General features: G+C 42.9%; 1 protein-coding gene across 1 annotated transcript; it reads left to right on the top strand.

The window, feature by feature from the left end:
• Positions 1 to 2,329: 2,329 nt before the first annotated feature.
• Positions 2,330 to 12,474, top strand: LOC114441379 (T-box transcription factor TBX5-like). Its single transcript, XM_028414275.1, has 9 exons — positions 2,330 to 2,656; positions 3,376 to 3,522; positions 3,812 to 3,906; positions 4,148 to 4,267; positions 5,664 to 5,811; positions 6,783 to 6,935; positions 8,450 to 8,541; positions 9,462 to 9,715; positions 10,428 to 12,474. The coding sequence occupies exons 2-9, from the start codon at positions 3,382 to 3,384 to the stop codon at positions 11,012 to 11,014; spliced, it is 1,590 nt and encodes a 529-aa protein (XP_028270076.1). The 5' UTR covers positions 2,330 to 2,656; positions 3,376 to 3,381; the 3' UTR covers positions 11,015 to 12,474.

The raw sequence follows: 12,474 nt of genomic DNA, 5'->3' as shown, positions 1-12,474 counted from the left end.
TTTGGAGTCGTCTATTCGTTTGAGTGAGTTCCGAGGGGTTGTAAATGGTGAATTTAATAATTGATAAGATTTAATGTTTGATTGTATTAGGACAAAAAGAGTTGATATAAGATAGGGGATCTATAAACACCCATCCTGCTTACCAGGCATATATATATATATATATATATATATATATATATATATATATATATATATTATTATTTTTGATTGAAATCAGTTAATATATATATATATATATATATATATATATATATATATATATATATATATATATATATATATATATATATATATATATATATATATATATATATATATTAACTGATTTCAATCAAAAATAATAATAATTTAAAAAATGAAAAAAGTTGTTTTTCTGATTGATGATGAAACAAAATAATCAATCCATGCCATCGATTGTTTTTTTTTCAACTCAAGTTGAGTTGATACAGACCGCCGCTATAAACAAAGATCATGAATGTTTTACAAACTGGCCGCTGAAACCTACGCTGTCCAGAATACACTAACAATAAGCTGCTGTAACGTCTCTTAATTGAATTAATCCGTTGATGCTAAAAACAAAAAACATGTTCAACCAGTGCGCTCATATGTGTTGCTTTGTTCCTCACAACGTTTTTTTTACTTTAAACGTGGCCGATCAGTAGAAGAGCATTTATAATAAAGACAATAATTGTGTCTATTAATTAGTTTAAACTTTACGCATCTGACAACAAAAGGGCACAAACATAGAGCGTGTCTGCTCTGATAGGCTTATTGGTAGGGTACCAAAGCAGCTCGGAAACTTGATGGACACACACACACACAGAGCGCGTGCACATACCCAAACAGAGGGTAAGTCTCTCCCAGTGGCAGCGCGCTTACTGCAGCACCCGCTTGTCGCGCTTTGTAGGACAGGCTGTGCAGCGAGCTGTGGTATAAGCAGAGGTCTGTCACCGGAGCCTTTTCTCTCCAAACACGGTAAGACCTGTCATTATACACGCTCTGATGGCACAGACATGGGCAGGTGCACAGTAACTGAGAAATCCTCGTGCGTATTATGGTGAATTTTACGCACGGGACTTAAAGGCTGTAATCTTCACGTTACTTTCATTTAACATGTATTATTATATCTAACAGGTTTACTATGTTTGGTTGTATGTCTGGGATACGAGGTGAACCTGTTATATGTCGGGGAAGCGGTCGTAGACACAGCAGCCCTCCTGTGCAGCATATCTCCACACACGCTGTAAATGCAGTCATAAAATAATTAATATGTAAATTATTAATCGGAGACTGATTAGTTATTAAATGACCACAAACTGAGAGCCTGCGCACGGTGAAGCTGACCGGAGTTACGTCGTTGGAAATGTGTGACGGGAGGATGCTGACCTCCCTGCGACCTGTTCAACTTTCAACTCTGGATGCCTCCGGTTATCAGGATCTACAGTAATCCAGTCAAAGTGATGCGCGCTCGCATCAAAGCGATGCAGTTCCTGCTGCTAGGCCTCACTGTGCCCGAATCTATAATCTACTATATATAAAAAAAAGATATCGGTATGTCCTAATGTGAGATTAGACCTTTGGGGTTTTATCTTAAAAAAATGCACAAACCAAATCCACACCACATTTGGGTGTGTTGATAGGCTGATGGGTAGCAACAAATACATCCATCAGATATCCGCTTCAGAGGGTCACGGAGGCTGGAGCCTATCCCAGCTGCCGCTGGGCGAGGGGAGGGGGCACCGTGTACTCTGAAGTAACCTACAGACGAGTTATTAGCTGATTAGTACTGTACGTGTAAAACAACAATTTTCTTTTTTAAAATGTGATAGATTAGTTAAAAATGTGGGTAAAAAAACCTTACTCATCTATACCCTAAATTGGCTGATAGTCGCCTTCCTCTCGCTTCAAAGGGTTTAATTATTGGAGAGTAACATCACTCAACCAGTCAATTAGTGAGCAAGACGTCAATCTGTCAATCAATCAATCAATCAGAGCAGATCAATGACACGTTTAAAACTGGGATGTGGGGGCTGATTGGGACATGAACGATGTAAGTAATCAATATTGCAATAATGTAATATAAAAAATATTGGAGGAAAAAGTATCCACTGATTGTGCGTGCGTGCGTCAGGGTCCCTCTCGCTCCGTGTTTATATGCGTCTGTGCGCGTGATTGGCCAGTGTCACAGCCAACATTTATGCAGCAGATACCGATGCACAGTGCAGACCTATGGGAGAGCGGGGAAGTCAGAAGGGGGAGGGCAGAGCATGTGAGGCGGACTTGACACCATTTGTAGTGAAGGATCTGATGAGGGGGGGCGCGCAGATCAGGGCTGCAGCCGGGTCCACGAGGAGTGAGACAAATGAGGGAGAAATCACGGGCGCTGTGAGCAGATCTCAGGCTCCACTGTACGAGAGGCTCCGGGGCGCGCAGGGGGGAAGACGGACAGCAGCGCGCGAAGCAGCACGACGATGCGTTGAAGCTGCAAAGTGAACATGGTGGATTTTTGAAAGGCGACGCGGCAACATTTGGACAGTTGTTAAAAATAAGCGAGTGGAAAATAAAGGCAGGAAAAATACGGCAGCAGCCTGCAGACCGCGCCGGAGCAGGATGAGCGTGTTTTCTGCAGGGAGAGCAGAGCAGTGCGTTTGAGGTAAAGGCCCTCAGAGACAGCAACCAAAATACACACACACACACACATGCCAGACACACACACACAGGCTGTGGTTTGCTTATTATAATGTCAGAGATATGCACTTTAAAAGCTGCAGGCTGCAGTTTAGCTCACAGATCAGCTGCTAAAACAAGGTGGAATTTAAAGCTCCAATTAGCATACATGTAGGTTAAAATCCAAAATACTTTTCAGCAGCAAATATGAGCGCTTTAGATAATGCAGTGTGCTATTAGAATTGATATTGAGACATAAACACCACAGCGAGTCAATGTTCTTCGAAAACAATGTTAAAGTTCAAGTTCATGCACATTTAATCTCCTTTTCAGAGTGAGCCTGTAATTAGGTTATTGGATCAGATACCAACTCACTGCCAGCCTTTCTACGTAATTATGTTTCTTTTTAAGGCTGCTACACGTCGTTTGTGGTTTTCGCCACAAAACGCGAGCATGAGGCCTCTCTGTGCGTCCCCACACAAAGGGCTGCTAATAAGTCTCTTTATTTAGGACACAACGGTGTCCTAAATAAACATTTTATAGATTTTTGTTACTCAAGCCCATTTCTCAGATACAACTATAAACCTCAATATGTGTGTCAGTCTCATTCTGATGTTTGAACGGATGAGTGTTTTCAAATGCAAAACTGTAGCCATATACTAACTTCTCTCTCTCTCTGTGTGTGTGTGTGTGTGTGTGTGCCAGTGGGACATGGCAAACGGAGGGGACCAGTTCGGCCTTGCAGAGCGCCCGGACTCGGACTGCATGGATTCCCCGAAAGAGACCAAACAGGAAAAACACAGCTTCACCTTAAACTCGCCAACATCTCCGCAGACAGCGTCCAATCAGCAGGTACACCAGCCTGTACTGTGGATTATTATATAAATATTGATTATTGATTTCCAATAACTGTTTACAGCTGCTCTTTGAAATCACAAAGCATGTAGGCCTATGGGTGCAGCCTGGGCAGAAAAATAATTTCTTCATTCAGTGACTGTTGTTAGCTGAATTTACGAGAATCCAGTGTAATCAGGGTCTGTGTATAATATGTATTTTTATATTATTTAGAAAACAAAATCTTTAGTGGGTGAACCCTTTTTCTTGCTCTCATTTATTTCCACTGTTAAATGTTTTGCTGCAGGGGATGGAGGGAATCAAAGTTTTCCTTCATGACAGGGAACTTTGGACCAAGTTTGATGAAGTGGGAACTGAAATGATTATCACCAAAGCTGGAAGGTAGGAGGAGGAAGTCATGCTGCTATCTACAGATTTGATTAAAAAATAATGATATTTAAATATATAAAAAACAATACTATGCGCAGTATGCTAGAATGATTTTTGATGATTGCGCCTATGATTCAACGACACTCCCTTTGAGATCATACAAACACATTATCTAATAAAAAAAACGTGGTTTTTGTGTAGTCCTAATTTTTCCTGTACAATGGAAAGTATTAAAACTCAATTTTTCCTGCAGGAGGATGTTCCCCAGTTACAAAGTGAAGGTCACAGGACTCAACCCAAAAACCAAGTACATCCTCCTGATGGACATCGTTCCTGGGGATGACCACCGCTACAAATTTGCAGATAATAAGTGGTTCGTATGAATTTCTGGGTGATGTGTGTGTTTGCAGCGGGCCAGCGATAATTAATTATAATTTACATGTAGGCAAATCCATTCATTAGCATATTTGCAGGATGCATAGTAAATGAAGTGATGGCCATATTTATACTTCTTATCGCAGATAATTATATCATTCCGCATTTTATATGAATTTTACAACAGAGCTCTTGCAGTGTTGTTGTGGGTTTATACCTCCACTCCACCCCCGCCTCTGCTCTGCGCAAAGGTCGGGTCCTTCTTGCAGACTGGGATGGCCTACTTCCCCGTGTTTCCCCCAGTGTCTGCCCGGCGGTGACATCAGAATACGACGGGTTCACGGGGCGGACAGACGGCACAGACCGGATTAAAGTCTCCCATTCAGCTGTGTTTTGTATGTGCGTGTTGCGCTGAAGGGAAAATCCGAACAAACCACTGACTCCACAATGAGATCCATCAGAGCTCTGCCTCTACTTCAAGAGCATCAGACACTGCCTTATTAAAATGAAAAAGGAGGGTTTGGATAAACTTGCTATGACACAACGTCCCAGCTGTTTATAAATCGGTGCCTTCGCTCGGCGTGGGCGTTTTTAAGAAGCTGGCCTAATGTTTGTGTGTCCATGCAGCGTGTGAGCGTGGGTGAATGATCGCCTCCACGACAGGCTACAAATTTACCTTAAAAATATTGGATTTACTTCTACTTGTTTTAATTCTCCTTTAAGTTTTGATTGTTTTCCTGTGATTTTATACAAACTAAAACGTTCATACCTCAGATTGAAAACACAGATGATCGCGCGCAGCTTTGTTCTTTGATCAAGGTAGTACTGTCTTCTGTACGGCCACTATATTACTATAAATATTTGTGCTAATGGCAGGTAAACCGTTAAAATCAAGAAAAGAACCTGACATTCAGTAGTTTAATCCGCCACATTTTATATGTATATGACACGTAGTTCCCCCTCAATGTCCTGACAGGTAGGCCCTGCCTGTTCCTGAATCAGGTAAACAGGCCGAATTCACGGATTAGATCTCAACATTGTACATTTGATTTGTCTTTGTGGTATTTTTTTTTAATTGAGACTTTTTTTTCTGCAAATAAGTTTCAGGCTTTTCCTCGGACGGTCTGAAAATAACAGGGGTTACATTAGTTTTGGAGGAGGCCGAGTTAGTTTGGGCTGAAGCTCCAGATGTGCGTAAACTCCAGCAAAACACATTTTGCATTTTGTCTAATTAAAGCAGCAGCCAGGCCTTCTGCAGCCGGCGGCAGCGCAGGCCTGCTGCGCCACAGGGAGCCCGGCAGAGTGCTGCTTGGCCGGTCAGACACACCATAGTGACCCTTTGAGAGTCAGTGTCTAACCACTTGCCTATATCCTTCGTTCCCCTGGTCACATAGGTCGATAACAGGAAAGGCAGAGCCCGCGATGCCCGGGAGGCTCTACGTCCATCCGGACTCTCCCGCCACAGGGGCGCACTGGAGCCGTCAGCTCGTCTCCTTTCAGAAGCTCAAACTCACCAACAACCACCTGGACCCCTTTGGACATGTGAGTCCGTCTTCCTAATTGTATTTAGGCTTGTCTGAATTATTTAGCCCTAATGTAGACTTAATAAAAACACAAATCACCTTCTCAATAAATTGTTATGAGTGCCAAACCAAGTGTAGCCTACTTGTGATGTGCGTTTTAAATAATTAATACTGAATGTTGTTTTAAATGTAAGAAAAATGATCATACGCCGCAGCGCAGCGGGCTGCTGGCAGCACACGCAGCTCTCTGGATGTAACACAAATCAGCACCCGCGGACACACATCAGAGTGCACAGGGCTGATACTCACCGGTCCAATGACCCCAAGGTCCACACACACGCGTGCCCGCGCGCACGCTGTTGCTGGGCATGAGAGTAGGTGAATATAGGGTATATTATGCGCGTCTTAGTCCACGTTTGTGGACGCGCACAAAGAAAAAAACAGTAATTTCGTTCAATTAAAGGTGTTTTTAGTGATGTCCATTAAAATGCATCTCAGGCGCGTACGTCCCCAACAAATGTGCTCGCACCCGTGTACACGTACACAGGGACACCTGTGGAGCTGTAGGTGTGGTTTGAAATAGAGCGGGTATAGTTTTGTCCATACTAAATGTCATACAATGTTTAACACATGACCACAGATAGCATAGAAGAGTAATGCATTAAAATGTAGCTATAGCACAGCTTTGGTGTTTTTGCACCAAAATCCACATTAATTCATAAAAACTCTGTGTTAACTTATGTGGTCATAAACAAACGTTAGTTGTTTTCTTCATGTGTCACTTCAGTTTGATCCAGCAAACATGTAAACTATGAATCTCTGTCTTAAACATTCAGCCAACAAATCTGAACATCAGTGTATCACATCTTTAGGCTCACACTCTCCACCTGGACTCTGTATAGTTCAGGTCCCAGCATCTGCTGGTGGGTTTCTGGAAACATGACAGGCCTGTCAGTCTCACCTTCTCAATCTCCTCCTCCCCCTCTGCAGATAATACTAAACTCCATGCACAAATACCAGCCTCGCCTCCATATTGTCAAGGCAGACGAGAACAACGGCTTTGGCTCAAAAAACACCGCTTTCTGCACCCACGTCTTCTCTGAGACTGCCTTCATCGCTGTCACGTCCTATCAGAACCACAAGGTACGCTGCATGCCACAGTGTGAGTCAGTCAGAGCAGGGTCCAGTTTCATGGATCCAACTAATAACAAAAACAAAAGGTCACTTTACTGAATATCTGCTGTAAGACTTGTGATGTTTGGACTGCCACTCTACTGCTGTGAATACACAGTGTTGAGTTGTTTACATGCAGGCACCTTTGAAATTATTAATTATGGAAATTAATATCAAAGTCTTAGGTTTGAAAATCAGATCTTAACAACTGTCACATTTGTTACCATTAAAATACATCAGTAGGTTTGCCTTTGGTCACCTGGTTACACACACACACACACACACACACACACAGTATTTGTAAACATGAGGTCTCTCCCATTTTGTGCTGTGTGTGTGTGTGTGTGTCAGTCTCTAATGACCTGTTTCTTTCCCTTGATCTTGGCTGATCCTGTTTCCACGGCATTTACCAAAAAGACAGATTGCTGACACAGTGAGATGCTGATGAAGTTCTCATTGGATTCACATTTCAATTGCAGAACAAATCGCCGAAATAGCTTGATAAACCATAATTATTTTATTTACCATGAAGTTTATTTTTTCGATCATACGTCATGTGAACAAAATTGTTCTGATAAATATACATTTTTTAAAAATTTCTCACTTAATTGTGCTATTCTTAAATGTACGGTACAAAAGATGAAATCAAAATTAGTTAGAGAGCTTTATTTTATATTAACAGTTATTTTAACAGTTCAACCAAGTTGCACTGCATCGTAATTAAACAGAACAGCTGAAACATTGTAAATAATCTAATATATATATGTGTGTGTGTAATGTAATTTAAAAAAACAAAATATATATATATATATATATATATACTGTATATATATATATATATACATACATATATAGTATATGTATTATAATAATATACTAAATTCTTAAAAACCAAATTAAAGGTTTACATTAACAATAGTTTAAAATAGTACAATTATCATAATCTCATAATAATGATAATTTGTATTATTTTCTGTGTGTGTGTGTGTGTGTGTGTGTCGAAGCTATCAGTATTTTCAGCACTTCAAAGTTTGTTTGGACCCGAGCTGGTGTCAGATCTCTGGTCCACTTGCCTGCCGTGTGGTGGACCTGGTCTAAAGCCAAATGAAATCCTTCAAAACGTTGAGGTTTCACCTCCATGACATCACTGAGAAAAGTTTTGAAGACTCAACATCAAAGCTCGGCCTCTAAAAGCTTTGGCCTGAAATCCTTAAACCTGGCGACTGTTTGTGTAAACAGTTTATTCTGTGTCAGCTGGTGAGAACACTGTCCCGCTCCGATAGAAACGTCAGCGGCTGAGGAATGTTGGCCGCACAGAGCCTCAGCCGGGTTGCTTTTAACATCTGCAGGGCCTCTGACTAATAGTAACTTATTGATTCAGTTAGTGAAGGGATTCTGTGTGCATTTGGAGTTCTGTGTGTCTGTCCATGCATGGAACTGCAGAGGTCTGTGCATGTGCTTAAAGATCTATGTTCCACCCTCAGATCACACAGCTGAAGATAGAGAACAATCCTTTCGCCAAGGGCTTCAGAGGCAGCGACGACAATGAGCTGCACCGCATGGCTAAGCTGCAAGGGTGAGTACAGCTTTGTTAATGCGTCTACTTGTGAGCATTTGTAGTAAGCAATTTCTATTCTTTGTCTGTGTGCACCCCTCAGCCAGGAGGCAAGGTTGTTATGATGGGGTGCATATGGTCTAAGACATGAGCGTGGGTGTGTTTGTGTGTGAGCAGAGCCAAGTGGGATAAAAAGATGTAAGCCATTGTCACCTGAAGGTTGATCTGTGCCTGAAACCTCATACCAGAACAGGCAGAATGAAATAGCACACACACACACACACCAGACAGCAGTTCCTGCGCTACATTGATGAATACATGATATCACGTTGCTGCTGGTCTATTAGGCTGTCACTGCTAATCAGGTGACGGCCCTACATGGTGTCTGTTTGCGTGCTGAACTAATCTCCATTCAAGTGGTGTTGTGGCAGGCAGTTTAGAGATTTTAGCAAGCCAATGGGAGAGGCCGATACTGAGGGGAGGGGAAAGATGGACAGAGGGAGAGAGGCCCAGCATTTAAAGCAGTGCCATAGTGTCGTTAAAGACGGGAGGAGAGCAGAGCAGAGTCTATCTGAAGTGACACACGGAAGGATGTTTATTTTTAGAGCGCTGAATTATCTCACGACAGCGCTGACTGTGTGTGTGTATGTGCGTGAGTGTGTGAGAGAGTGTGTCACTATCTCAGCGAGAGTCAGGGAGATGTGGCCCGCTGTCTCCTGCATACCACAGAGTTCACCAAGAGGGCAGTGTGTACAGAAAGAAATCAGAGCTTAAAGGATGGAGAATATCTCAGGAGATGTGATGGAACAGCGGGGCAAATAAAGGAACAACAACAGCACAAGTAGAAAATAAAAAGGACAAAAAATACCTGTACATGTTCAGGTACACAAACATCATGCTTCTCCGGTAATCTACAAACCACCTCTGTCTGTCTGTTTCAGTAAGGATTACCCAGTGGTCCCTCGCAGCACTGTCCGTCAGAGAGTTTGCTCTGCAGGCAGTCCTTTCAGTGGGGAGAGCCGGGGTCTGCGGGCCTCCCCCGAGGATGTTGGGTCCCCTTACAGCTGTGAGAATGGTTTGAACAGGAGCAGTCCACGGGAGCTGCTCAACGCTCCACCCGCACACTACACCCTGCCTCATCCACACCTGCAGCCGGCACAGCAGCCACAGGTCTACCACTGCACCAAGAGAAAAGGTGTGGTTTCTGACATTTCTGCACATTCAGAGACTTTACATTAGACTAAAGCCTCTGTGCCTATAGAGTCAGATGTAGCCTACTAAGGCAGCAGCTGAATGAATGAATAGATTATTTATCTTCATGTCTGACCTTATTCATTCAGAAATATGTACAAAGAATTAATATCATGACTTTGTAGAGTTGGTTCTCCATACTACCTTTAGCTGAACCAACAAACGCTCCCTCCACAGCTTCAGTTCTTTTCCCTCATTTCCCTCATCCCGGGTGAAATGTGCCTCAGTGACAGCCATGTTGTTACTGGTGATGAATATTGTGCATTAGTCCACCGAGTGGTTTCGTTAAAAATAAATGGTGCTATCTTCATGACAAACAGCAAATTTGTTTAGTAATTTTTTGTAACGACAACCATCATATGTTTTATATTTATGGCACAGTTAAAAAAATAATTGGTCTTTTGCAATTGATGTCAATAGTCTGCAATAATTATAAGTATTTCTTACAGTCAAAGTGCACTTTCACCCTGGAATCACATTGGTGCTTCTGTTAATGTCACAAATTAGCCAAACTTCAGCTGTTTTTCATGTGTACATTTTCTTCCCTTCACAGCTACTTGTGTAACAAGGATGTCGTAAATTCTGAGTTCCTCATTCTCTGCTGTCGTTAACGTCAAATAGAAAATCAACACAATATTTTCTCTCTGTCTCTGCAGCAGAGGAGAACTGCTCCTCAGGAAACCACCAGCATCCCTACAAGAAACCCTTCCCCGGTGGCTCACCAAGCGAGGGCCAATCCTACTACCACCCCTCCTCCTACCCCGCTCCCCCACCTGGTCTGTCCAGCAACCCTGCCCTGGGTCTCACTGACTCCCCCTACAGCTCAGACATGGGACAGCGTCAGGCGTGCATGTTTGCCAGCTCGGAGCCTAGAATGGATGAACTCAACTGTGCGTCCTGGTCATACACGTGCCCGCTCTCCACTGCCATGACTCCCATGGAACCCTACCCACCTTATACCCCTCATCCGACATACAGCTCCAGCCCTCAGGGCTCCCGACTCAGTGCTATAGCCCACCAGAGCCCCTCGCCACTGGGAGAACAACTCACCCATGATCCATACCAGAACCAGAGCTCTGGCCCACCACCTCAGAGTTCCCAAAACATTCACAGCAGGCAGCTCAGCTCCCCTCTCAGAGAGTATCCCCGCTACACACCTAATTTGTCTCCTCCTCTCTACCATACGCTAGAGACGCACACACACATCAGGTGTGGAGTCCCAGAATGGAGTGCAGCTTCCTAACTGAACAGAAAATCTAATCTAACTGAAAGACTGATTAGACAGACAGAGATTCATCAGTGACCCTTTATCTCTGCTGCACCACAAAGAGAATACATTTGTAAAATAATTGTGAAAAGTGTGATCTTGTGCTGTGTGAAGAGGTCTCATGTGTTAGTCATGTTTTTCCCTTCTGCTGGAAGGAGCAGTGGATTAAGGACTGGGCCCGGACATGAATGAAAAAAGCGAGTGCTCCTTCTAAGCAGGACAGTGGACATCAAAGTTGTATTTTATTGTCGTTGCAGAACTCAGAGACTGGTGTCATGTTTGCACTGTGAGCCCTGTTAAGGCCAGACCAGGCTGTTTTCCTCTCAATGACTCCCTCTCTTTGCATTGTGAATGATGTAAATTGTGACCCACTGTCAGACAGGCAGTAACATTTACTGACCAAAATAATCTCAGCTCTCACAGCAGAGCTGGAGGGAGACATGTTTTCTCTTTAGCGGAGCAAAGCACAGCTCCATGCTCAGTCTCAGTGAAGGAGAAAAGGCATGAGTTGTCTGAGTGAGTGTGTGTGCATGCCTGTGTATATGTAAAGCCTATGTCAGATCAGCTCAAGGATGCTATGAGTTAATTTCCAATGAGAGAAGCAGTAGTAGCTGCAGGCATTGCACCATAGATATAAACCGTTTGTTTATACCACGCTACAGGCAGAAGGACCTGTAAACACTGTTTCTACTGCATTCTGGGTAAATGCACAACTCAGCGTCACACAGCTGTCACTGCTGTCCTCTCAGTCACCCCCATCTGACCAATCGACTTCCTCTGTGTTCGCTGAGCTCCAGCGAATGAGCACACGACTCTTTTATCCCCAGCTGACCAGTCAGAGCTGCAGTGCAGCGTGTTTTATGTGCGTGCGTTGGCCCATTTTTGTTTGTTTGTGAATTATTCATGAGTCCAGTGTTGATCCTTGACATGTGAAGATTGCTCAGCATACACGGAAAATACAGTGCTGTAAATGTAATAATGTTGCTGCACCAGCTCTTATTTGTCTTTTTTATTTTAAATCTGAACTGCTTCCCGTCTCATCCACACAGCATTTTCTCCACTCACGACTCTGACTCAAGTACATTTCCCTGCAGATTCTGGATTCTGTCATATTTTTTTTAGCAAACCCTGAAGCAGCATTTGTGGATCTTGTTTGTGCAGAATACATGCAAGCAGAGATTTTTTTTTCATATGAAGCAGTTTGTTTATGTCACCCAGGTGTTTAACCATGCAGTAAAGTGTGATAAGGTGCTCTAACATGACAAATACTCAAAGAGCGAACCCCATCATTCCTTGTGTATTTGTGTGTGTGTGTGTGTGTGAGAGAGAGAGAGAGAGAGAGACTGTTTTATAGTTTTTTTAGCCTTGTTCCTGCTAATAGTATTTATTATTCTAGATTTGTAAAGATTAGCCTGTTGTTAACTTGTGAAACAAGA

Source organism: Parambassis ranga, chromosome 9, assembly GCF_900634625.1.
Source record: "Parambassis ranga chromosome 9, fParRan2.1, whole genome shotgun sequence".
Taxonomy (NCBI): domain Eukaryota; kingdom Metazoa; phylum Chordata; class Actinopteri; family Ambassidae; genus Parambassis; species Parambassis ranga.
This window is presented reverse-complemented; position numbering and strand designations above follow the sequence as displayed.

Bases quoted from the DNA above. Each gene is read 5' to 3' on its own strand.
- LOC114441379 (XM_028414275.1), top strand. From the start codon at position 3,382: ATGGCAAACGGAGGGGACCAGTTCGGCCTTGCAGAGCGCCCGGACTCG. The intron at 6,936-8,449 runs GTACGCTGCATG...TTCCACCCTCAG, and splicing joins CGTCCTATCAGAACCACAAG to ATCACACAGCTGAAGATAGA. The intron at 8,542-9,461 runs GTGAGTACAGCT...TGTCTGTTTCAG, and splicing joins CGCATGGCTAAGCTGCAAGG to TAAGGATTACCCAGTGGTCC.